The 27,461-nt window shown below is 47.9% G+C and overlaps 1 protein-coding gene across 2 annotated transcripts in view; it reads left to right on the top strand.

Moving 5' to 3' along the window:
- fgd6 (FYVE, RhoGEF and PH domain containing 6) overlaps nucleotides 1-27,461 on the top strand; it is a 312,715-nt gene that overhangs the window by 201,866 nt on the left and 83,388 nt on the right. For both annotated transcript variants that reach the window (XM_072471885.1, XM_072471884.1), the window contains exon 15: nucleotides 6,254-6,353. In XM_072471885.1, the coding sequence (XP_072327986.1) occupies nucleotides 6,254-6,353 (100 nt within the window). The remainder of the gene's footprint in view (nucleotides 1-6,253; nucleotides 6,354-27,461) is intronic.

Here is a 27,461-nt window from a genome sequence, read left to right as displayed (position 1 = left end):
CAGTCGAGTCCGCACTTTCCAACCACAAAACTATTCAAAACTTCAAAAATTTCTGCACCAGTCGTGTGGGTTGCTAAAGTCAGGTAGCACAGCAAATCTTCAACAAATTCATTGTGCCAAACATACCTAACGTATACGAACAAGGTTGCACAATCTGAAATGTCTGTACTTTCATCCAGTTGTATTGAGAATGCCTGCGTGATTTTAAATGAGAAATAAGCTGGGCTTCTAAATTCTCAGCAATATCAGAAATTCGGCGATCCACTGTGCTATCACTAAGTGGGATGTATTTCACTTTTTCAACGAACCTCTCATCTATGACTGTACAAACTATATCTAATGCTGCAGGGAGAATTAATCTCTCTGCTATAGTGAGGGGCATTTTCTCTTTAGCTACACGGTAAGCTATCATGGAAGAGGCTAATTGTACTTTGTCGTTCAATGTAACATTTCTGCTGAGGACTTCAGCCGACGATTTAAGTTCTCGTTGCATCCTTTGAAAAAAATCAAGAGGTTTGTCCTCTAACTCGCCATGCTTAGTCTTCAAATGCCTTTGAAGTTTTGAGGGTTTTAAACTTTCATTTGCCAGCACTTCCCTGCATATAACGCACATGGGCCTTGCATCCTGATTTGCATTGGCACAATTAATAAATCCATACCTTAAAAAATCATCTTTATACTGCTTTGTGCCTGATTTCAGTTTCTTCTTAATGGGCTGTTCAACAGAGGCCCTGAAGCTCACACCAGCACTGCTTTGTCTTGGTGTGGACCCTCCTGAACAGCTCACACCAACACTGCTTTGTCCTGCTGTGGACTCTTCTGAACAGCTCACACCAACACTGCTTTGTCCTGCTGTGGATTCTCCTGAGCCACCCTCTTCAGCAGGTTTAGTTGTGAGATCCTGGCCTGTTTGTGTCTCTGGTCCTCTCTTCCTTATAGCAAAACAATCCATTTTAAATTTTACTGTCCTGTTGCTTGTTGGCTGCGAACAAAATGGAGAAATCGCAATCGCGCCCAAATCACATGATGTCGACATTCGGGGTGTGTGACCTGCCCTCTGCCTCCCTTTAGGCAGGAAGATTAGATAGATTAGGTAAAAAAATCTTCTGTGTCTCTGCAGCAGCCGGCTTTTAATAACGCCGGCTGCAAGCGGCTTTCAAAATGGCCACGAACATATTTTTTTTAATCGGCCGCATTGCGCATGCGCGCCCGATCATTGGGGCGCATGCGCAAAACTATATAGTTTTGCGCATTAGCACCGATGATCGGACGCGCATGCGCAATGCGGCAGAATTTTAAAAATATGTTCGCGGCCATTTTGAAAGCCGCTTGCAGCCGCCGTTATTAAAATCCGGCTGATTCGCGCAATCGGGAACAATGCGAAGGACGGCTCCGCGACCCTCCCGACACCCGCCCGCGACCCACCCACGGGTCGCGCCCCCAAGTTTGAAGAACACTGCGCTAAGCAGTCCTTATGTTAGTGGACTGATATATTTCCTTTATTCTACATGAAGCAGTTTTTTTTAATACAGTCCTTTACAACTATCTTTGTAATTTCTCACATCAGGATGTCTGCAGTGCACTGATAAGGCACAGCAGGAAACTAGGATACAATTGTTTTCATTACAGATGGTAGTGACATGATTGACGTTAAACTGCTACTTGTCTGGAAGTGAAAACTGTGGGAACAATCGAAGAGGAAGGGAAGCTTTGAATCAGTACTTTTCAATGGAAGAGTATTTTTGCTATACTGCTAATTTATTGATAGTTACGAGTGCCTTGGATAGGATCTCCCTGTTAGGTCACTCCAGTAATGTAACTGATGGAGAAACCCCTGCGTGTCTGCAACAGCATATTAAACAACTAAGATATCTGGATTAATTGCCCCAGAAAATTCTAGGACAGGTACTGGGCTGCCTTGAAATTGAGCCCCCTGCTGGTTCTTGAAAATAAGGGGACAATCTTGGTGCTGATATCACTGGAGTGGCCTGGTAGAAAGGCTCTCCCATGTTTACAGGTTTTACATTTTTAAGGGTTGTTAATGCTGGCTATGAATATTTTCCTTTTATAAAAAGAGGAAATACTTTGAGGAACAAGTACTGCCCCTTGTAGTTTCAATGTTCTCTGTTCAGCAATAATTCATTCCACCTGTTTCATGTATTAAAATGTTCGTGACTGAGCTGATTGTATGTGTTATAATTATAATTGGGCGGTACGGTAACACAGTGGGTAGCACTGTTGCTTCACAGCTCCAGGATTCCAGGTTCGATTCCCAGCTTGGGTCAGTCTGTGCGGAGTCTCCACGTTCTCCCTTTGTCTGCGTGGGTTTCCTCCGGCTACTCCGGTTTCCACCCACAAGCCCCGAAAGACGTGCTGTTAGGTAATTTGGACATTCTGAATTCTCCCTCTGTGTACCCAAACAGGTGGCGGAATGTGGCGGTTAGGGGCTATTCACAGTAACTTCATTGCAGTGTTAATGTAAGCCTACTTGTGGCAATAAAGATTAGTATTAGCAGGCACTCCTTTGTGTGAATTTCGTGGTACAGCCTCTGAAGTGCCTTCTCCAAATTGTGGCACTCCTCCGTCAGACGCTGCATCACTCTGCTTGAGGTTTCATTCTCGCTGTATTCACCCTCGCGTTTTAGGTCTTATTTCTGGAATGCAACTTCAATACTATCTAGTTGAAGCTGTTACTCCTAAGGATTCCCAAAAGGGTTCTCATACTTTAAGAACATATCAAATTTAGCCTTTAGGGTTGGGTTTTTAAGCAAAGCCAGGTTGTGGTAATTCTTTTTGCTGTCGACATGTTCATTGGACTTCAGATGCTGCTGTGCAGCGTGAAATAGGAAAGGAATGTTGGTGTTGCAGACTGCACTCTGAGCAGCTCCAACTCTTAATTCGGTCATCTGGAGCAACTCTCATCCAAACATCCCTCATGAATTTCTGTGCTGGCTCCTTTTGTTCTTGTTGTTGCTACTGTTTACTATCAGCAATGTTTTTATTCTTGTTGACCATTGATGCATAAAGGAAGTCGACTCTTTTTCAAAACTGAATGTTCTTTCCAATGAAGTCAAGCTTTTCCTTATGGTCAGGCATTTCGAGATTCGCCTCTTGTTCCTCTGTGGTTCAGAATTTATAAAGGGAGCATCCTGGATCACTTCGACAAATTTTTCAGTATACTTTTAACATTCATTTTTGCCAAAGCATTCACATGCATCTACCGTAAGCTCTTCACCCTTTGTTTTTTTTGATCCTGAACCACATTTGTTTCAGTATGCTGAGCCTTTGGGTTCTTGACCCCAGCACTACTAGCCTAAACCTTCACCCGTAGCTGCTTTTAGAATTTTTTCTGCAGCTGCTACTTTATGTTCCTTTAGGCTTTTGGTTGAGCCTGCTTCAGCATCTGATATGATCTACCTTGGTCCAGTTTAGCTTGATTCTCTCCAGCCACGTTCTTCCCATTAGGGCTGGATAGTTACCTTTAACAACATGTAAGTACAAGTCTGCTCTCTGTCCGTTTAGCTGCACATTTACATTGATACGGCCCCTCAACGGAACCACTTCTCTGGTATAGGTTTTGAGTATTATCTTTGAGGGTTTCAAGGCGGTATATCATAGTTTCTCTTTATAAAAATTCTGGGACCAGTGAACTGGCTGCGCCAGTGGCCAATGTACATCTGTATTTTCACCGGTTGTCTGTCCAGTAAAGAAGTGACCTATTAATGGTTTATTGCGCCCACAATGGCCAACGACATTTTGTCATCTAACTGACTCTAGTCCCTTTTCGCGCTCTTTCCGTGTCACATGGATACTCTTCCCACTATTCCATTTTTCCCATGATGTATTTGGTTCTTTCTTTTTTGTTTGAAACTTGTTGTTTCTTCCCCCAATAAACACGTTCAATGTGTCCCTTTTTACCACAGTTCTTGCATTTTGCATCTTTAGCCCAGCAATCAGTTGCTGTGTGCCCAGTTTTTGCACATCGATGGCAATTTTGAACCTGTGTCAGTGTTCAGGTTTCAGTCAATATCTTATGAATTTTAGTACTCGAGTTTAATTGTTGCACTTCCTTAGCTGCAAGTTCCATAGAGATCGTGACTTTTAAAGCTTTCTTTAGGCCCAAGTTGCTTTGTTAAAGCCTTTTCTGGATATCTTCGCTTCTTAACCCACACAAGTTTGCCTCTAATGGTGTCGTTCAACACATGTCCAAATTCACAACTCAGCTAATTTCTTTAAAGTAGCTACAAATTGTGTGATTGATTCACCTTCTTTATGGCTACGCTTGTGGAACCTGAACCCCTCGGTGATGACTAAGGGTTTTGATGAGAAATGGGCTTGCAAATTTCCACTATTTCGCCATATGTGGTCCCATGGTGCCAAAAGCTCCCACCATTTTTATTATGGGAAGGCTTACATAAGCACAATGTGCCATGAAGTTTTTAGCACAAGATCGCTTTTTTTTCTTTTCAATCAAGATAACCCTGAGCACAGCCTGTTCCTTTTCGAGATTTTCAAAAACTACCCCAGCTCTCAATTAATTGTTGCAGGGTATTTGTTACTTTACTTGCTACTCAATATAAAGGGAGCACTGTTTCAGAACTTGCCGAGAAGAGCACGTGGCAAGCTCCTTTTGATTCACCAAAATCTTTGTTTAAATTTTGGTTCCTTCAATGTTTGCTGCTATTATTTGCCTCCCCGCTGTTTCCTGCTTTGGTGTAGCAATGTTTTTATCTTAATCCTTTTTGGAAGGCTGCAACCTGGATTAACAATTTTTCTTACTCCACCAGATTTCTTCTGTTCTTTTTGGGTGTTTGCAGTGTGGATCAACCACCTTGTCCCCAGTTTCTTTGTGGTATTTTAAAAGTACAGGTTGCAGACCACAAAGATACAAAACAAACAAGAGCTTTATGAGAAAGATGTTTTCTCACAGACTGTTAGAATAGACTGACTGTTAGCCCATCCAAACTGCTGATAATGCAATTAATACATCATGTGATCAAACTCTTAAAGTGACCTTGTTCCAACTAGGAATAATCATGAATACACAACATGATGGAATGCACTTCACTTGTCTGGGTGAGTGCAGCTTCGTCAACATTCAAGAAGTGCAACAGCATCCAGGACAAACTATTCCGCTTGATTGGCAGCCCATCCACCACTCAAACATCCACTCCCTCCACCACCGAAGAGTGGCAGCTGTGTGTACCATCAGCAGAATACACTGCAGAAATTCACCAAGGTTCATTCAAAAGCACCTTCCAATCATGCATTCTCCACCACCTAGAAGGCCAAGAGCAGCAAATGCAAGGGAAGACCACCATTTGCAAGTTCCCCTCCAAGCTACATATCATCCTGACTTGGAAATATATCACCTTTCCTTCACTGTCGCTGGGTCAAAATCCTGGAACTCCATATCTAACAGCACAGTAGGTGTACCTACACCAAATGGACTGCAGCTGTTAAAGAAGATGCTTACCACTGCCTTCTCAAGGGCAATTAGGGATGGGCAATTCAAAATGTTCGCCTAGCCAGTGACACACACATCCCATGAAAGAATTAAAGAAAATTATGTATCTGACCGAGGTGGCAATCTTCATTTGGAAAAAAAATCAGTAAACTGGGATTGGGCTACTTCACAGCTCCATTCAGGTGGGCGGCTTGGAAGCACAGTAGTTAGCACTGTTGCTTCACACCTCCAGGGTCCCAGTTTCGATTCCCGGCTTGGGTCATTGTCTATGCGGAGTCTGCATGTTCTCCCTGTGTCTGCGTGGGTTTTCTCCAGGTGCTCTGGTTTCCTCCCACAGTCTAAAGGTGTGCAGGTTAGGTGGATTGGCCATGCTAAATTGCCTTTAGTGTCCAAAAAGGTTAGGTAGGGTTACTGGGTTACAGGGATAAGATGGAGGTATCTGCTTAAGTATGGTGCTCTTTCGAGTGCAGACTCGATCGCCCAAATGGCCTCCTTCTGCACTGTAAATTCTATGATTCTATGATTTAGAGAAGTAAGGTTGGAGATTTTTCCTCTCCCACCATCCAATGGGAGCTGATGAAATCCATCACATAAAATATTGGAATCTAAGAAAAGTAAATCTTTCACAAAGGTGTCAAAGCATTCGGTTGAAACAAGAACTGCGAATGCTGGTAACACATGATGTCAGTTTTCATATTAGGTTTTCTTAGTCCTATCTATATCAGTTCTGTTTAACGTGCCTTATCTTTGTACTAATTCCAAACTTTGGTCCTTTCCAATATACAGTTCAGCGGCAGAAAGAGATGAATGGTTAGAAGCCATTTCCAAGGCCATTGAAGACTATACAAAAAAAAGGATAACATTCACTGCAAGCAAAAGTCTTGAGGTATGTTGATACTAAAACCTCTTGTTTGAAGTCGAGCTCAGGGAACAGTAAACAGGTAAAATATGCTCAAACCAGAAGCTGTGCATTTATTAGGCCAATATTTTGGCAAGATAGCTATTGAAACTCGTAGGACAGTGTTCTTAGGACACTAATATTTTGATTTAAAAAGTTGTGAATAATTGACATCTATTTCATATGATCAGGAAGATCACATGTTTTGAACTGGGTTTCACTGAAATGCATCAATAATCTGCTGCAGGCAATGTCGATTTGCAATTCTTAACAAACATTGTATGTTGCCATGTTTAGGCCTGCGTGTTTGTACATAGTGAATATACTAAGAATTTAACAGCCATTGCCTTTGTTATACAGATTTGACCTCTCAAAGTTATAAAAATTAACCATTGTTAATATATCAGTTAGTTACAACTTTGGAATAGCTGGAGCCTGTGTGGAGATAAAATGCAATGCCATGGGTAAACTATCTACATAGTTCCAAGAAACAGTATAACTGATGCAGGTCAGACAGCCTCCAAGCAAATTTTTTGAAGTAATGGGGCTGATTCACTTGTCTGCTTAACCTTTTCATGAACTACTTCAATGGTTTTTTTTTTCAAATTAAGGGGCAATTTGGCGTGGCCAATTCACCTCCCCTGCACATCTTTGGATTGTGGGGGTGAGATCCATGCAGACACGGGGAGAATGTGCAAACTTCACACGGACAGTGACCCGGAGCCGGGATCGAACCTGGGTCCTCGGTGAAGTCAGTGCTAACGACTGCGTCACCGTGCCACACAACTGCTTAAATGTTTTGTTTTATTCGTGCATGGGATGTGAGTGTCACTGGCTAGGCCAGCATTTATTGCCCATCCCTAATTGGCAAACGGACATTTAAGAGTCAACCACATTGCCTTGGGTCTGGAGTTACATGTAGGCCAGACCAGTTAAGGATGGCAGATTTCCTTCCCTAAAGGACATTAGTAAACCAGACGGGTTTTCATAACAAAAGGTAATGGTTTTGTGGTCATCAGTGGATTTTTTTTAAAAATTCCAGATTTTTATTGAATTCGAATTTCACCATCCACCACAGTGGGATTTGAACCCGGGTCCCCAGAGCATTACCCCAGGTTTCTGGATTACTAGTCCACTGACAATACCACAATGCCACCGTCTTACCGGTGGGTGTATGGGCTGGCTTCATCACCATGCGGTTACTGCCTGCTGCTTTAAATTACTCTTTCTAAGCCTGCCTCTTTGCTTAATTTGCTATCAAAAGTGTTTGGTATGCTTGCTATTTGTTGCTTCTCAAATGACACAGATGCATAATGGAAATCCTAAATAAGTTTATTGTTCACCTCGGGTGTGCTATCCTAGATTACTTTGTGCGTGCAGTCTCAATCCTTAATCATAGAATTTACAGTGCAGAAGGAGGGCATTCGGCCAATCGAGTCTGCACCTGCCCTTGGAAAGCAGGCCCTACTTAAGCCCATGCCTCCACCCTATCCTCGTAACCCAGTGACCCCACCTAACCTTTTGGACACGAAGGGGCAATTTAGTATGGCCAATCCACATGCACACCTTTGGACCATGAGGTGAAACCAGTGTACCCGGAGGAAACCCACGCAGACACGGGGAGAAAGTGCAAACTCCACAGTCACCCAAGGCCGGAATTAAACCCGGGTCCCTGGAGCTGTGAGGCAGCAGTGCTAACCACTGTGCCAACATGCCAACAGTTAATAGGAAGTGCCAGCTTGCCTATGAGAGATCAGTTTTCAGTTTGCCACAAGAAAAATGATTCAGAAAGCTAGCTGAACTCAAAGCCATGAAGGATGTTCTGGCATGAGCAACATGAACACAAACTTGTCTGATTGGTCAATCACCAGTAACGTAACAGTTGTTAAGTGATGAATAACTGGTCAGAAGTGAGAGCTACATCGTTTCAGCAAAAACTCCTCATCTCCCCTAATTATTGCTAGTCCTTACTAGTGTCAGCTGGGGGAAAACCTCAATCTTTTTGACCTCACATTTTTGAAGTGGGATTCAAGTTTCCTTTTCAACACAGATGGTAACAAATTCATAGTATGAAAGAGATGGAGCAGCTAAAATAATGTTGTTGAATATTTGGCACACCAAATACTCCATTTTGCTTCTGTAAATCAATGGCATCAATGATTAAGGTGATAGTTTCAATACTAAAACTAAACAAAGGAAGGTCAAGTGTGAATTCTTTTTCCAAGAACTCTGTGTTTCCTTGAAGGTCAAGTATCACAATTTGAAATGTGTTGGTCATAATGCTCAGCTTCCAATCCTTTTCAAAAAAATCAACATTGAGAACTGTGAGTTCATTTGACCATCTTTACATGTTCAATTGATTCAATGTAGTACATGTAACTTAATCAGGCCATTGGTCCAACTGGTGTTGCAGTATAATAATCTTTATTTAATAATCTTTATTGTCACAAGACTTAGATTAACACTGCACTGAAGTTACTGTGAAAAGCCCCTAGTCGCCACATACTGGCGCCTGTTCGGGTACACGGAGAATTCAGAATGTCCAATTCGCCAAACAGGCATGTCTTTCGAGACATGTGGGAGAAAACCGGACCACAGACATGGGGAGAATGTGCAGACTCCGCATAGACAGTGACCCAAGCCGAGAATCGAACCTCTACCCAGTAGGAGCTTCCACTCATGAACAACCTCTTCCCTCCCTGATGCCATTTCCCTCTAATCCCTGCTCCATCTCCTCTGCAAAATATGTCCATGACATCTACTTATCGAATTTAGTCAAACCTGATAAAGGACTTTGTGCAGATCCTTTATTCTTTTGATATGTGTAGAACTCACTGTTTCTCCCTTTGTTTAAAGACTCTGAAACTTACTGGGGTACAATTTGTCATGATATGCAGACATGCAGATAATGATATACAGACAGGCACAGACAGGTAGCTAATGAACACAGAGAACAGGACATGACCAATGAGAAGGCAGGACACTCGGGGGTGGTACCTCACTATAAAAGGCACGAGGCACTCACACTCCGCCTCTTTCCACTGATGAACATTTACAGAGTGAGTCAGGGTGTATTTACAGGATCACACCTCCAGCACGTGGCTAAGAGCTAGTCTGGTTCAGTCAGACAGAGTAACCACACTTAGGTTAGCAGAGAGTCGAACTCATAGTGAACTGTGCTACTGGTTCAATAAATCAGATTGAACTAACTTCAAGCTCTGGATTTTGCTTTTGGTTAAAGCTGCATCCAGTTGCAGTCGGTGTTATCCCAGAGTACACAACACGTCATGCTACCAGGAGACTGCTTAATCTAGGTGGTTTACCTCAGTCCGTTCCGTGACGACCAGCGAATGTATCCCGGCACCATGGAGAAGATTCAGGCTCCTCACCTGCTCTGGACCTCTGGCAATCTCAGTTCCAACTGGCGGATATTCAAACAAAAGTTTCTGATGTACATCGAAGCTTCGTGGGTGAGTCTGATGCAAGGAAGATCGGGCTTCTCCTCTCAACAGCGGGTGATCAAGCCATCAAACTCTTCAACTCTTTTCACTTCACCGAAGGCCAGGACAAGACAAAGTTTCAGACCATCCTGAACAAGTTTGACAGTCACTGTGAAGTGGACACCAATGAAATCTTCGAGCGCTACATATTCAAACAGCGTCTACAAGGTAAAGATGAATCTTTCAACTCCTTCTTAATTAACCTCCACCTGCTAGCGCTGTCCTGCAACTTTGGTGATATTACTGGCTCCATAATCAGAGACCAAATCGTTTTTGGAGTTCACTCTGATCCTCTGAGAGAGCAGCTACTGAAAATCAAGCATGTGACCCTGCCAGTCGCGATTGAAACATGCACAGTGCATGAGCACGCCAAAAGTTGCTATGCCCAGTACAAATCGGCTGAAAATGAGAAACTTGCCTCCCACGAGGCAGAGAGTGTGCAGGCCATCTCCTAGATGCAGCGCCTCAGCATTGATGAAAGCGGCCATTTTGCGCGCTTTTCCCAGGAACCCAAGCGATGCGAACGGGATAACGAGGCGTCCGACACCCGCACTGCGCATGTGCGACGACGTGCAGAGCGTCAGGACGCCGACGTCATGACGTGCTCGAACTGCGGCAACGCCCACTTAAAGAAACACTGCCCTGCAAGAGGCAGGCGATGTTTAAACTGCGGGAAGCCTGGACACTATGCAGCCTTGTGCAGGTCTGCACCACCAGTCAGGGGCCAGCGCTCCCAATTCCGACGACGGCGCGTTCAGAGTGTGCAACAAGGATTACAGGATTCTGATCCTGGCAGCACAACGGATCCAGAGGAAGAATGCCTGGACTCCGCCTACTGTGTGGGCATCATTACCAAATGTGAATATGCCACATCCAACTCCTCACATATTCAATCCATCCTCGCTGTGGATTCTGCGGACGAATGGCGTGCGGTGATGCAGGTCAACCACTGCTCCATCCAGTTTAAGCTGGACACAGGTGCTTCTGCCAACCTCCTCTCACAGGCAGATTTCAAACGCATCAAGAAGCCCCCCAAGGTCCTTCCAGCAAAATGCAGGCTCCTGGGCTACAATGGAAATGCCATCACGGCACTGGGATCCTGCCATCTACTCGTCTCCAACCGGAGCACCCATGCACGGTTACGTTTTGAAATTGTCAAGCCAGACAGGGCATCCCTACTTGGCGCGCATGTCTGCAAGCAGCTGAACCTCGTGCAGCGGGTTTACACAACGACATCCTCCAATGTGGATCTTCAGGCCGGTATTGACGACATCCTCGCTCAGTATCCAGATGTGTTCGACGGGATGGGCACGCTGCCATATCGATACAAGATTCTGCTACGACCTGATGCCAAGCCAGTGGTCCACGCACCACGTGGGGTCCCGGCTCCGCTAAGGGAGCGCCTGAAGGCACAGCTCAAGGATCTTTAGCGACTGGGCATCATTTCCAAGGTAACCGAACCGACTGACTGGGTCAGCTCAATGGTATGTGTTAAAAAGCCTTCGGGAGACCTGCACATCTGCATTGATCCCAAAGATCTCAATAAGAATATAATGCGTGAACACTACCCCATCCCGAAGCGGGAGGAACTCACCAGTGAGATAGCACACGCACGTTTTTTCACCAAGTTAGATCTGTCACATGGATTTTGGCAAATCCAGCTGGATGAGTCCAGCAGAAGGCTCTGCACCTTCTTTTTTTTTTTTTTTAATATATTTTATTGAAATTTTTCAAACACAATTTTTTCCCTTTACAAATCAAACATAAAAACAAAAAGAAAAATTTAACAGTACATGTAACATGTTAACCACAGTCTAATAAAAAGTAACTAACCAACATGATAAACTAATCAATTAACATAAAATGAAACTTTCCCCTCCCCCTTCCCCCCCTCCCCCCTGGGTTGCTGCTGCTGATCATCTATCTTCCTTCTAACGTTCCGCTAGGTAGTCGAGGAATGGCTGCCACCGCCTGGTGAACCCTTGAGCCGATCCTCTCAGCGCAAACTTCATCTGCTGCAGTTTTATGAACCCCGCCATATCGTTTATCCAGGCCTCCAGTCCACATGAGTAAAATCCTACGCCGGGCTACTAGGGACGCAAAGGCCACGACATCGGCCTCTTTCGCCTCCTGCACTCCCGGCTCATCCGCAACTCCAAATAAAGCTAACCCCCAGCCTGGTTTGACCCGGACCTTCACCACCTTCGAAATCACTCCCGTCACTCCCCTCCAATACCCCTCCAGTGCCGGACACAACCAAAACATATGTGTGTGGTTCGCCGGGCTTCCCCCGCACCTCCCACACTTGTCCTCCACTCCGAAGAACCTGCTCAACCTTTCTCCCGTTATGTGTGCTCTATGTAGCACCTTAAATTGAATCAGGCTAAGCCTGGCGCACGAGGAAGAGGAATTTACCCTGCTTAGGGCATCAGCCCACAGACCCTCCTCTATCTCCTCCCCGAGCTCTTCTTCCCACTTTCCTTTTAGTTCGCCCACCAGCTCCTCCCCCTCTTCTCTCATCTCTTGGTATATCTCTGACACCTTGCCCTCCCCGACCCACACCCCCGAGAGCATTCTATCCTGGATCCCCTGTGTCGGGAGCAATGGAAATTCCCTCACCTGTTGTCTTGTGAACGCCCTCACCTGCATATACCTAAAGAAATTTCCCCGGGGCAGCTTATACTTTTCCTCCAACGCTCCCAAGCTCGCAAACGTCCCATCTATAAATAAATCTCCCACCCTCCTAATTCCCAACTGGTGCCAGCTCTGGAATCCTCCATCTATCCTCCCTGGGGCAAACCTATGGTTGTTCCTGGTTGGGGACCCCACCAGGGCTCCCAGCACACCTCTCTGTCGCCTCCATTGACCCCAGATATTTAATGTTGCCGCCACCACTGGGTTCGTGGTAAATTTTTTTGGTGAGAGCGGTAGTGGCGCCGTCACCAGCGCCTCTAGACTCGTCCCTTTACAGGACTTTCTCTCTCGTCTTTTCCACGCCGCTCCCTCTCCCTCTATCATCCATTTACGGATCATCGCCACATTGGCGGCCCAACAGTAGTCGCCCAAATTCGACAGCGCCAGTCCCCCTCTGTCTCTGCTACGTTGTAAGAACCCCCTCCTTACCCTCGGGATTTTCCCTGCCCACACGAAGCTCGTGATGCTCCTGTCTATTTTTTTAAAGAAGGCCTTAGTGATCAGTATAGGGAGACATTGGAATACAAATAGGAACCTCGGGAGGACCATCATCTTAGTTGCCTGCACTCTGCCCGCCAGTGACAGTGGCTGCATGTCCCACCTCTTGAAGTCCTCTTCCATTTGTTCTACCAGTCGTGTCAGATTAAGTCTGTGCAAGGTTCCCCAGCTCCTGGCTATCTGAATCCCCAGGTATCGGAAGTTTCTTTCCACTTTCCTTAGAGGCAGGCCTTCTATCTCTACTCTGGTCCCCAGGGTGTATCACGAAAAGTTCACTCTTCCCCATGTTAAGCCTATATCCCGAGAAATCTCCGAACTCCCTCAATATCTGCATGACCTCTGTCATCCCCCCCACTGGGTCCGTCACATACAACAGTAGATCATCCGCGTAGAGTGACACTCGGTGTTCTTCTCCCCATCTAATCACCCCCCTCCATTTCCTGGAGTCTCTTAGCGCCATGGCCAGTGGTTCAATTGCCAACGCGAACAGTAATGGAGATAGCGGGCATCCCTGTCTTGTTCCCCTGTATAGTCGGAAATACTCCGATCTTTGCCAACCCGTGACCACGCTTGCCGTTGGGGCCCCATAAAGGAGTTTGACCCAGCTAATAAACCCGAACCTCCTTAGCACCTCCCATAGGTACTCCCACTCCACCCTGTCAAATGCCTTCTCTGCATCCATTGCCGCCACTATCTCTGCCTCCCCCTCTACTGGGGGCATCATTATCACCCCTAGTAGCCGTCGCACGTTGACATTTAGTTGTCTCCCCTTTACAAATCCTGTCTGGTCTTCGTGCACCACCCCCGGGGCACAGTCCTCTATCCTCGATGCCAGCACCTTTGCTAGCAATTTGGCGTCCACATTTAATAGTGAAATAGGCCTATAGGACCCGCACTGCAGCGGACCTTTATCCCGCTTCAAAATTAGCGATATCGTCGCCTCCGACATTGTCGGGGGTAGAGTCCCTCCTTCCCTAGCCTCGTTAAAAGTCCTCACCAACAGCGGGGCCAGCAGGTCCACATATTTTCTATAAAATTCCACCGGGAACCCATCTGGTCCCGGAGCCTTCCCTGCCTGCATATTCCCCAGCCCCTTGGTAACCTCGTCCACCCCAATTGGTGCCCCCAGGCCTTCCGCCTCCTGCTCCTCCACCCTCGGGAACCTTAATTGGTCCAGGAACTGCCGCATCTCCTCTTTTCCCTCCGGGAGTTGGGACCTATAAAGTATTTCGTAAAAGGTCTTAAACACCCCGTTTATCTTCCCTGCTCTCCGCAACGTAGCTCCCTTTTCGTCTCTAATTCCCCCTATCTCCCTCGCCGCTGTCCTCTTTCGCAGCTGATGGGCCAACAGGCGACTAGCCTTTTCCCCATACTCATACCTCACCCCCTGTGCCTTCCTCCACAGCACCTCCGCCCTCCTGGTGGTCAGAAGGTCGAACTCCGTCTGGAGTCGTCGTCTCTCCCTGTACAGTCCCTCCTCCGGGGTCTCCGCAAATTCCCTGTCCACCGTTAAGATCTCCCCCAGTAGTCTTTCCCTTTCCTTGGCCTCTGTTTTCCCTTTGTGGGCCCTGATGGAGATCAGCTCTCCTCTGACCACCGCCTTTAGTGCTTCCCATACCACCCCCACTCGGACCTCCCCGTCGTCATTGGCCTCCAGGTACCTCTCGATACATCCTCGCACTCTTCCACACACTCCCTCATCCGCCAACAATCCCACATCTAATCGCCAGAGTGCTCGCTGCTCCCTCTCCTCTCCTAGTTCCAGGTCCACCCAATGTGGGGCATGATCCGAGATAGCTATGGCTGAATACTCAGTTTCTTCCACCCTCGAGATCAACGACCTTCGCAAAACAAAAAAATCTATCCGGGAGTACACCTTATGAACATGGGAGAAGAAGGAGAACTCCCTGGCCCTTGGTCTAAGAAATTGCCATGGATCCACTCCCCCCATTTGGTCCATAAACCCCTTAAGCACCTTGGCCGCTGCCGGCCTTCTTCCGGTCTTAGATCTGGATCTATCTAACCCTGGGTCCAGCACGGTGTTGAAGTCTCCCCCCATTATCAAGTTTCCTACCTCCAGGTCCGGTATACGTCCCAGCATCCGCCTCATAAATCCCGCATCGTCCCAATTCGGGGCATATACGTTAACCAACACAACCTCCATTCCCTCCAGCCTGCCACTCACCATTACATATCTGCCTCCACTATCTGCTACAGTGCACCTTGCTTCGAATTATACCCGTTTCCCCACCAGTATGGCCACCCCTTTTTCTTTGCATCTAGCCCCGAATGGAACACCTGTCCCACCCAACCTTTCCTTAACCTAACTTGGTCCGCCACCTTCAGGTGCGTCTCCTGGAGCATAGCCACGTCTGCCCTCAGTCCTTTCAAGTGCGTGAGCACTCGGGCCCTTTTAATCGGTCCATTTAGGTCTCTCACGTTCCACGTGATCAGCCTCACTAGGGGGCTACCTGCCCCCTTCCCGTGTCGACTAGCCATCACCCTCTCTAGGCCAGTCCCACGTCCCGATTCCGGGCTCCCACTCGTTCCCCAGGTGTCGCATTCCAGCCCCGACCACCCTTTCTTTAGCCAGTTCCTCTTTGATTTCTGCAGCAGCAACCCAGTTATCTCCCCCCCCCCCCCCCCCCCCGCTAGATCCCCCTCTAGCGTGATTTCTCCCCCCATATTACTTCCGTAAGTCAGCTGACTTCAACTGACCCCGGCTTCTCCTGCTCACTCCTTGACCCCCCCCGTGTGGGGAACTCCCATCTACCTTGCGCCTATCTTCCCGCCATTATCTTTCTGGCGCGGGAACATCTCTGTAGCTGACCCGCCCCTTGTGGCGCAGCTCCCTCTCCCACCCCACTCCCATTCCTCATCCTCCGCCTATGTCTCTTCTTTCCCCCCCCCACCGGCGCCCACATTTCTTAGTGTCTCCCCCCTTCCCAATTTACATCTCTTATATACATCGACAGTGACATTTCCCTGTAATATCAGTCCCTCAGTTCCGATCCAATTTCTCATCTTTAATAAAGGTCCATGCTTCTTCCGCCGTTTGGAAGTAGTGATGTCTCTCCTGGTACGTAACCCATAGTCGCGCCGGCTGCAGCATCCCGAACTTCACCTTCTTCTTGTGTAACACCTCCTTGGCTCGATTAAAACTCGCCCTCCTTCTCGCCACCTCCGCACTCCAATCCTGGTACACCCGTACCACTGCATTCTCCCATCTACTACTCCGTACCTTTTTGGCCCATCTCAGAACCACTTCTCTATCATTAAAGCGGTGAAATTGCACGATTGTCGCCCTAGGTGGTTCTCCCGCCTTTGGTCTCCTCGCAGGGACCCGGTGAGCCCCTTCCACTTCCAAGGGGCCCGAAGGGGCCTCAGCTCCCATCAGCGAGCTTAGCATCGTGCTCACGTAAGCCCGCAGTCCACTCCTTCCACTCCCTCAGGGAGACCCAGGATCCGAAGGTTCTTCCTTCGTGCTCTGTTTTCTAGGGCCTCGATCCTTTCAATGCACTTTTTGTGGAGCGCCTCGTGCGCCTGTGTTTTGACCGCCAGGCCCAGGATCTCGTCCTCATTATCCGTCACCTTCTGCTCCACCACGCGGAGCTCTGTCTCCTGGGTCCTTTGTGCCTCCTTAAGCCCCTCAATTGCCTGTAGCATCGGGGTCAGCACCTCCTTCTTTAGTAGCTCCACACACCGTCTTAAAAATTTGTCTTGATCGGGCCCCCATGTCGCCTGGGCTTTCTCCGCCGCCATCTTGCTTCTTTTTCCTTTCTGTCCCTATCATCGAGGATTCCTCGCGATGTAGCCGCCGCCGCCGATAATTTCCTCTTTCGTTGGGGGGGACTCCCTATTAACTCACCCTACACCGGGTTTCGTTGTGCGAAAAATTCCCGTTGGGGCTCTTAAAAGAGCCCAAAGGTCCGTTGGAGCTGGAGCCGCCGAAACGTGCGGCTTAGCTGGTCATCGCCGCAACCGGAAGTCGACGGCTCTGCACCTTCAACACACCGTTTGGCAGATACTGCTATAATCGCATGCCATTTGGCATGGTCTCGGCATCGGAGATCTTCCATCGCATCATGGAGCAGATGATGGAGAGCATTGAAGGGGTTCGTGTGTACGTGGACGACATCATATGGTCCACGATCCCTGAAGAGCATGTTTCCCGTCTACAGCAGGTATTCCGCCGTGTCCATGCCAATGGCCTGAAGCTGAACAGGTCCAAATGTTGCTTTGGCATGTCGACACTCAAGTTCCTAGCTGACCAGATCTCTCAGCAGGGCGTGCGCCCGGACACAGACAAGGTCAAGACCATCAAAGCCATGAAGGTCCCTGAAGACAAGAAGGACGTGTTGCGCTTCCTGGGCATGGTCAGTTTTCTGGGCAAGTTCATCCCAAACCTGGCCTCTCACACCACGGCCCTACGAAACCTGGTGAAAAAGTCCACTGCCTTTGAGTGGAAGGCAGCACACCAGGCAGAGTGGTTGGAGCTGAAAGCCAAGCTCGCCACTGCACCCGTCTTGGCATTTTTCGACCCAGTCAGGAAGACTAAGATCTCGACAGATGCGAGCCAGGATGGCATCAGTGCGGTGCTGCTTCAATGCAATGATACTTCATCCTGGGCACCGGTAGCCTACGCATCGAGGGCCATGACGCCCACCGAAACAAGGTATGCGCAAATAGAGAAGGAATGCCTGGGTCTTCTCACTGGCATTCTGAAGTTTCACGACTTTGTTTACGGCCTGCCGACATTCACTCTCGAGACGGATCATAGGCCTCTGGTCCACATTATCCACAAGGACCTGAACGACATGACGCCTCGGTTGCAGCGCATCCTCCTCAAATTCAGAAGGTACGACTTTGACTTCGTGTACACGCCTGGCAAGGAGCTCATCATCGCTGATGCATTGTCCCGCTCCATCACATTGCCTAGTGAACCGCTGGAAATCATCCGGCAGATTGAATCACAGGTGCAGCTGTGTGCTAGCACCCTCCCAGCGTCTGATGAGAAGGTGGTTCGTATCCACGAGGAGACAGCCAAAGACCCCCTATTGCAGCGTGTCATGCACCACCTCGCCAATGGCTGGCAGAAAGGGCAGTGCCCTTAATTTTACAATGTAAAGGACGACCTGACGGTGATTGATGGTATCCTCCTCAAGCTGGACCGGATTGTCATTCCCCTCCAGCTCCAGAGCTGGGTGCTCCGCCAAATCCATGAGGGACACCTGGGCGTCGAGAAGTGCAGACGCAGAGCCAGGCAGGCTATCTACTGGCCCGGTATTAGCCAGGACATCTCCAACATGGTCCTCAACTGTGCGACCTGTCAACGCTTCCAGCCAGCGCAGAGCAAGGAGACGCTCCAGCAGCATGAAATTGAGACCTCCCCAAGGTCCAAGGATGGCATTGACCTCTTTCGTGCAAATGGTCGTCACCAAGTGTTGATTATTGACTATTTCTCCAATTACCCTGACGTCGTGAAGCTCTCGGACCGTCATCAAGGCCTGTAAGGAGATGTTCTCCAAGCATGGTATCCCACTCGCTGTCATTTTAAAAAAATAAAAAATTTTATTGAAGGTTTTCATAAAATATCAATAACAAAATGAGAAAGAAAAAAGAACCCAACAGGGTTAAGTACAAAACACAATCTTAAAAAAAAAACCAACCCCCCCTGTCCATAAATAATAAATTAACATTAACACCCCGACTTAACACAACAGGGTGTATACGCCCCCTCAGACCAACCAGTGTAAATAACATAAACAAAAATAAAGTAAAACCCCCCCCCCCCCCGAGCTGCTGCTGCCATTGACCAATGTCTATCGTTCTGCCAGAAAGTCTAAGAACGGTTGCCACCGCCTAAAGAACCCTTGTACCGACCCTCTCAAGGCGAATTTCACCCCCTCCAATTTAATGAAACCTGCCATATCGCTGATCCAGGATTCCACGCTTGGGGGCCTCGCATCTTTCCACTGAAGGAGAATCCTTCGCCGGGCTACCAGGGACGCAAAGACCAGAATTTCGGCCTCTTTCGCCTCCTGCACTCCCGGCTCCTCTGCCACCCCAAATATTGCGAGCCCCCAGCTCGGTTTGACCCTGGATCCTACCACCCTCGACACCATCCTCCAAAATTCCTCCAGCGCTGGGCATGCCCAGAACATATGGGTGTGATTTGCTGGGCTCCCTGAGCACCTAACACACCTGTCCTCACCCCCAAAGAACCAGCTCATCCTTGTCCCGGTCATGTGTGCCCTGTGCAGCACCTTAAACTGTATGAGGCTGAGCCTCGCGCAGGAAGAGGAAGAGTTCACCCTCCCTAGGGCATCTGCCCACATCCCCTCCTTGATCTCCTCTCCCAACTCCTCATCCCACTTACCTTTCAACTCCACCACCAAGGCCTCCTCCTCCTCCTGCATCACCTGGTAAGTTTCCGAGATCTTCCCCACTCCCACCCACCCCCCTGAGAGCACCCTGTCCTGTACTGTGTGTGGCAGTAGCCGCGGGAATTCCACCACCTGCCGTCTGGCAAACGCCCTTACCTGTAAGTACCTGAAGGTGTTCCCCGGGGGGGGGGGGGAGCCCGTACTTCTCCTCCAGCTCACCCAAGCTCGCGAACTTCCCGTCCACAAACAGGTCCCCCAACGTTTGTATCCCTGCCCTGTGCCACCCCGAAAACCCTCCACCTGTTCTTCCTGGGGTGAACCGGTGGTTCCCCCGTAATGGGGTCCACGCCGAGGCCCCAACCTCCCCCCTCCCACTCACTGTCATAAGTGACAATGGCCCGTGCTTCAACAGCCACGAGTGGTCTATGTTTGCCAAGTCATACCATTTCAAACATGCCACTTCCAGCCCACACTATGTGCAGTCCAATGGGAAGGTTGAAAAAGGGGTGCACATTGTGAAACAGCTCATCTGCAAGGCCGCAAATTCTGCTTCTGACATCTACCTCGCGCTGCTTGCGTACAGGCCGACCCCACTGTCCACTGGCATGTCGCCGGCTCAACTCCTGATGAACAGGGACCTGCGGACTACACTTCCAGCCATACACTTGCCCAACCTGGATCACCTCCCGGTGTTGCAGAAGGTGCAGCAGCTCTGAAACCAACAAAAGCAGGGCTATGATACTCATGCCACCGATTTGCCCATGTTATCCCCGGCAGACACTGTCAGGATTAAGATACCGGATGGTGGCTGGTCTGCTCCAGCTGTCGTTGTTCATATGAAGTACATATGGCTGATGGTTCTGTTGTGCGACAAAACAGACGGGCACTGTGCAAAGCTGCCTGCCCGCAACCGCTTTCTTCTCCGTTTCTGTCCATTGTTTTGCCACCTCCTGATACCTCTAACTACGAGGCCACCAGTCAGGCTTCCGTCCCGCCTGTCAAGGCGCCGTCGTCCCCACCACCACCTCTCCGGCGGTCGACAAGGATCAGACGCAAGTCCCAGAGACTGGACTTATGAACACTTTGTTTTGTTTGCTATGTTCTGTTTTCTCACATTAGACAGCTGTCTTCACGTGTAAACATGTTCACATATGCCATCGCTTGTAAATATGTTAATATATGCCACCACATGTAAGTACGTTCCCATATGCCACAAAACATTAAAAAATGGGGAGATGTCATGATATACAGACAGGCAGCTAATGAACACAGAGAACAGGACATGACCAATGAGAAGGCAGGACAGTCGGGGTGGTACCTCACTATAAAAGGCACGAGGCACTCACACTCCGCCTCTTTCCACTGATGAACATCTACAGAGTGAGTCAGGGTGTATTTACAGTAGCACACCTCCAGCACGTGGCTAAGAGCTAGTCTGGTTCAGTCAGACAGAGTAACCACACTTAGGTTAGCAGAGAGTCGAACTCCTAGAGAACTGTGCTACTGGTTCAATAAATCAGATTGAACTAACTTCAAGGTCAAGAGTATCTTTTGGTTAAAGCTGCATCCAGTTGCAACCTATGTTATCCCAGAGTGCATAACACGACACAATTCATTGATAGTAGTAGTTTGCTGGTTCCTGAACCTGTTGACCATCTTCATTTCAATGGTGTTTGGCAGACTATCCAACTAAAGTACTCGCAGAGGAGTCCAATGCAACCCATATATGTACATTTGCAGGGATGAGAAATTTCGCTTATAGTGGATAGTGGAATTTTGACTTTTCAGTTATAGAATTCCACGTTTGAAGTATTTTTCTGATCTCTGACACCCCCTCTCCATAGCCCTTTGTTTCCCTTTGTAAAAGTAACTCTTGTTTGAGGGGCATCCTTAAAGCACACTTTGATTTTAGTGTGCTTGTTGGGCATACTCGGACCTTTTTTAAAAAAAAAACATTTGTGCTCACTCCTGATCCTTCCATTCGCCGCTTCCCTTCCTTGACCCCTTGCTCACAGGACAGCAAGTGTTCAATAGAGGGGATCAGTGCACAGGAGGGTCAGGAGAGAGAAATGGTGAATGGGAAGATCAGGGGAGGGAAACGTGAGCATAAGGATCAGGGAGGGAAATGCGAGCGGGGGAATCAGGAGAGAGAAACTACGAGCAAGAGAATCATAGAACATAGAACATTACAGCGCAGTACAGGCCCTTCGGCCCTCGATGTTGCGCCGACCTGTGAAACCACTCTAAAGCCCATCTACACTATTCCCTTATTGTCCATATGTCTATCCAATGACTATTTGAATGCCCTTAGTGTTGGCGAGTCCACTACTGTTGCAGGCAGGGCATTCCACGCCCTTACTACTCTCTGAGTAAAGAACTTACCTCTGACATCTGTCTTATATCTATCTCCCCTCAATTTAAAGCTATGTCCCCTCGTGCGAGACATCACCATCCGAGGAAGAAGGCTCTCACTGTCCACCTTATCCAATCCTCTGATCATCTTGTATGCCTCAATTAAGTCACCTCTTAACCTTCTTCTCTCTAACAAAAACAGCCTCAAGTCCCTCAGCCTTTCCTCATAACATCTTCCCTCCATACCAGGCAACATTCTGGTAAATCTCCTCTGCACCCTTTCCAATGCTTCCACATCCTTCCTATAATGCGGCGACCAGAATTGCACGCAATACTCCAAATGCTGCCGCACCAGAGTTTTGTACAGCTGCAACATGACTTCATGGCTCTGAAACTCAATCCCTCTACCAATAAAAGCCAATACACCGTACGCCTTCTTAACAACCCTCTCAACATGGGTGGCAACTTTCAGGGATCTATGTACAGATCTCTCTGCTCATCCACACTGCCAAGAATCTTACCATTAGCCCAGTACTCTGTCTTCCTGTTATTCCTTCCAAAATGAATCACCTCACACTTTTCTGCATTAAACTCCATTTGCCACCTCTCAGCCCAGCTCTGCAGCTTATCTATGTCCCTCTGTAACTTGTGACATCCTTCCGCACTGTCCATAACTCCACCGACTTTAGTGTCATCTGCAAATTTACTCACCCATCCTTCTACGCCCTCCTCCAGGTCATTTATAAAAACGACAAACCGCAGTGGCCCCAAAACAGATTCTTGTGGTATACCACTAGTAACTGGACTCCAGTCTGAACATTTCCCATCAACCACCACCCTTTGTCTTCTTCCAGCTAGCCAATTTCTGATCCAAACTGCTAAATCACCCTGTATCGGATGCCTCCGTATTTTCTGTAGTAGCCTACCGTGGGGAACCTTATCAAACGCTTTACTGAAATCCATATACACCACATCAACTGCTTTACCCTCATCCATCTGTTTGGTCACCTTCTCAAAGAACTCAATAAGGTTTGTGAGGCACGACCTACCCTTCACAAAACCGTGTTGACTATCTCTAATCAAATTATTCCTTTCTAGATGATTATACATCCTATCTGTTATAAATCTTTCCAAGATTTTGCCCACAACAGAAGTAAGGCTCACTGATCTATCGTTACCTGGGTTGTCTCTACTCCCCTTCTTGAACAAGGGGACAACATTTGCTATCCTCCAGTCTTCTGGCACTATTCCTGTAGACAAAGATGACTTAAAGATCAAAGCCAAAGGCTCAGCAATCTTCTCCCTAGCTTCCCAGAGAATCCTAGGACAAATCCCATCCGGCCCAGGGGACTTATCTATTTTCACACTTTCCAGAATTGCTAACATCTCCTCCTTATGAACCTCAAGCCCTTCTAGTCTAGTAGCCTGAATCTCAGAGTTCTCCTGGACAACATTGTCTTTTTCCTGTGTGAATACTGACGGAAAATATTCATTCAGCACCTCTCCTATCTCCTCGGACTCCAAGCACAACTTCCCACTACTGTCCTTGACTGGCCCTACTCTTCCCTATCCTACTCAGGATAGGGAAACTACGAGTGGGAAGACAAGGAGAGGCAGAGAGGGAACGTGGGGAGCAGGAGGTAATTAGAAAGAGTTCCTAAGTTATGTAAGTATCATAACCTGCACGCGACCTACGGGGTTGGAGCAATCAGTCTCCCCCACTAAGGAGACAGGGAGCCCTTGATCATTCATGGTTAAGATCTGTATAAAGTTGGCCAGCTATGGGACTGACAAAGCAGATCCAGCTAGGATCTGATGTATATTGTAGATATAATTGCTGTGCAACCAACCAAGTTTTCTTTTTACTAGCTCGGTTCAGACTCATTTGTGGTCTACAAAATTGGATTACTGTCGACACTGCTACTGATGAACCTCCTAGCAGAATAAATGTTGGAGATTTTTTTTAACGAATATGTCTTTGTTTGGAAGATTGGACACGTTCAATGCAAGCTTAGAAGATTGGACACAGTATGCAGAACGCATGCCTTACTTTTTCCGGGCAAACACGATCAGATACTGATCGACAGACAGTAATATTGCTGACTGCCTGAGGAGCACATACTTATGGAGTGATAGAAAGCCATACATATCCTGCAGCTCTGGACACTAAAGCTTTTGAACAATTGTTAACCCTAGTGGCGCAACACTTCAACCCTAAACCATCTGTTATAGTGCAGAGATACCATTTTAATACAGCAGAGAGGACTCCTGGAGTCTCCCTAACTCCAGGAGTCTTCTCTGCTGTATTAAAATGGTTTTTGATAAGGCTACGACAACTAGCCGAATATTGTGAATACGGAACTTCTCTTTCCGAAATGCTGTCCGACCTTTTGCCCTGTGGCGTAAAATAATATGGTTACTCAAAAAACGAAGTTGCTAGATAAACCGTCCCTAGATCTTCAGGCCGTACAAATTTTGTTTTCCCATGAAAGCACCTGGAGAGGGGTGCAAGAAATCCAGGGAACGGGGTAAACACCCTAGGATGCACCTTCCTCCTGGCAAGCAGCCCCCTCAGGACTGATACCCCGCCCTGGACCAAGTACTGTAGGAGCCAGGTGCGTTGGTTAAGGACCGAGTCATCCCGACGGGGTACTTCCCCGGAGTCTGTAAGAGGGACAGCCCAGATGTTGTACAGCATGTGGACGCAGGGACCAAAGGGAGTGTAAGGCACAGGTCAGGCAGAGATCCAGGTGCCCTGTTCGAGGCAGGCACCCAGCAAGGGTTCACACTTGCTACCTGGACCAACAAGAAGAGGAGTGTATGCAGCTGAATTGTGTTATAGCGTTCCAAGTGGCCCCATCAAGATAACTGCGAAAGTTAATGGGCATCCATTAGACATGGAGCTGGGCATGGGAGCTGCAGTTTCCATTATTGGAAAGCAGACTTGTGAAAAGATAAAGTCGGGGGTTCAGCAGATAAATCTGCGGGATACAGAGGCAAGATTAGCAACGTAGACCGGCGAACCATTAGCCATTGCTGGAACCACAATCACCCCTGTAGTTTACAAACATAGTCCCTTGACAATAGTGCGACTCCCATTGATCATAGTCAAGAGACACGGCCCTCGCCTGCTAGGCTGCGATTGGCTAAAGCGGCTGCACCTGGACTGGCAGCATATTTTCCAAATGGGATCCAAGGGCCTGTACGAAGTGCTAGGAAAATACCCTGAGGTTTTCTAACCTGGACTGGGGGAAATAAAAGGGGCCATGGCAAAAATTCAGGTCGACTCAGACGCACAGCCAAGGTATTTCAGAGCTCACCATTGGGGCTTTTTAGCAAACGTTGAGGCCAAACTCAGCCGGCTCAAAGGCCTTGGAATGATTAGGCAGGTAGATTTTGTCGATTGGGTGCTCAAACCTGATAAAGCGGTCAGATTGTGTGGGGTCTATAAATTAACGGTCAACAGGGCCTCCCGTTGGATCCTTACCTGATGCCCTGCATCGACGACCTATACGCAAAACTGGCCGGTGGGCACTCATTTAACAAGCTCGAATTGTGCCATGCGTATTTGCAGTTAAAATTGGACTCTGCCACCTGTAAATACATCACTATAAACACCCATTGAAGTCTGTACATATACACCAGACAACCCTTTGGAGTGTCGTCAGTATTTGCCATATTCCAGGGGGTAATGGCAAACGTACTGCAAGGTTTTCCACGAGAAGCAGTATTTCTGGATGACGTGTTGGTCACGGGCAACCAAACAGGAACATTTAAGTAATTTGGGCGAGGTGCTCTGTTGTTACTTGGAGTAGGGTGTTTGCTTGCGGAGAGAAAAATGCGTTTTCCAAGCGAGGGTAGTGGTGTACCTGGACTACCGAGTGGACTGTGAGGGGTTACACCTGGTCGCGGAGAAGGTACAGGCTTTTCAGCAGGCTCTTATACTTGAAAACCCCTGAAAGAGAAAGGTCTTTTTCGCGGGTTGGTGAATTATTGTGGCAACTTCATTCCAGGCCTCGCAACAATTTTAGGCCCCCGCATCTCCTTTTGAAAAAGAACTGGAATGGGCGTGGAGGAAGTAACAGGAAGCAGCATTCACGCAAGTAAAAAAACAATTGACTTCCTCCGGCTTGTTAACACATTATGATCCTGCCAAACAGCTAATTGCCTGGTGTGATGCGACACTGAACAGCATTGCTGCCCTTTATTATATCACATGGAGGATGGCAGCGGGAGGCCAATCGCATCCGCTTCCCAGACACTAGCCATGGCCAAGCGCAATTATGCGCAAATCGAGAAAGAAGGTTTGGCAGCTGTCTTCGCTGTGAAGAAATTCCATCAATACGTGTATGTTCGATGGTTCACAATCATCATGGACCACAAGCCACAGCTCAATTATTTTAAAGAAGACAAGGCAATCCCGCCCATTGCTTCCGCCAGGATCTAGCATGTGCCCTCCTGCTTGCCGTCCCGGTGTCCAAATTGCAACTGCGGATGCATTAAACCAACTGCCTTTGCCAACGTGCCCAGCTCCTCCCAGGATGGCCAAGGTAGTGGCCACGCTCAACTTTATGGATTTGTTGCCTGTTACAGCGTTCCAAATCTGTGGGTGGACACAGACTTCCCCAGTCCTTTCGAAGGTTCGACACATAGTCCTATTTGGGGGTCAGCATAGACAGCTACCAGATGAGTTGCAGGCATTCTCGACGAAGATGTCCGAGTCTAGGGCGGGAAATGGCATTTTGTTATGGGGTATGCGCGACATCATCCCAGGCAAGGGTCAGGACCTGCTCCTGAGGGATTTGCACAACGGGTACCCAGGGGTGTCCAAAATGAAAATGCTAGCACGTAGCTATGTTTTGGTGGCTGGGCCTAAACACTGAGATAGAGGTAGTAGCCTAGCAGTGCAGGGAATGTCAGGAGCACTAGAAGCTACTGTCAGCTGTGCCCCTTCACCCATGGGAATGGCTGGGGCGGCTGTGGGTGCCGTTACACACATGGCGATGGGCAGCACAGTGGTTAGCACTGTTGCTTCACAGCACCAGGGACCCGGTTTTGATTCCTCGCTTGCGGCACTGTGTGGAGTTTGCACGTTCTCCCGTGTCTGCGTGGGTTCCCTTGGGTTGCTCTGGTTTCCTTCCACAAGTCCCGAAAGACGTGCTTGTTAGGTGAATTGGACATTCTGAATTCTCCCTCAGTGTAACTGAACAGGTGCCGTACTGTGGCGACTGGGGGATTTTCACAGTAACTTCATTGCAGTATTAATGTAAGCCTACTTGTGACACTAATAAAGATTATCATTACGTGCCAACTTTGCCAGCCCTTTTCAAGGCTCGATGCTCTTACCCCAATAGATGCCCACTCTAAGTCCATAGAATGTCGGTGATCACCTCTAAAGTAACCATTGAAAAATTGTGCTTGTCCTTCAATACACACCATATCCCAGAGGTGTTGGGTACTGTCAATGGAACATTTTTTGCAAGTGAGGAGTTCTCGGGCTTCCTGAAGGCTAACAGGAAAGGGCTAATCTGTATGGCTTCAAACTGGCAAGAAAGGGCGGTACAAACGTTCAAAAGGTGACTAAAAAAAGCATACTTCGGGGTCGATGGACATGAGACTGGCCAGGTTCTCGTTCTGCCCAAGGACCATTCCACATGCTGCAACTA

The sequence above is a fragment of the Scyliorhinus torazame genome, chromosome 13 (assembly GCF_047496885.1).
Source record: "Scyliorhinus torazame isolate Kashiwa2021f chromosome 13, sScyTor2.1, whole genome shotgun sequence".
Classification (NCBI taxonomy): domain Eukaryota; kingdom Metazoa; phylum Chordata; class Chondrichthyes; order Carcharhiniformes; family Scyliorhinidae; genus Scyliorhinus; species Scyliorhinus torazame.
This window is presented reverse-complemented; position numbering and strand designations above follow the sequence as displayed.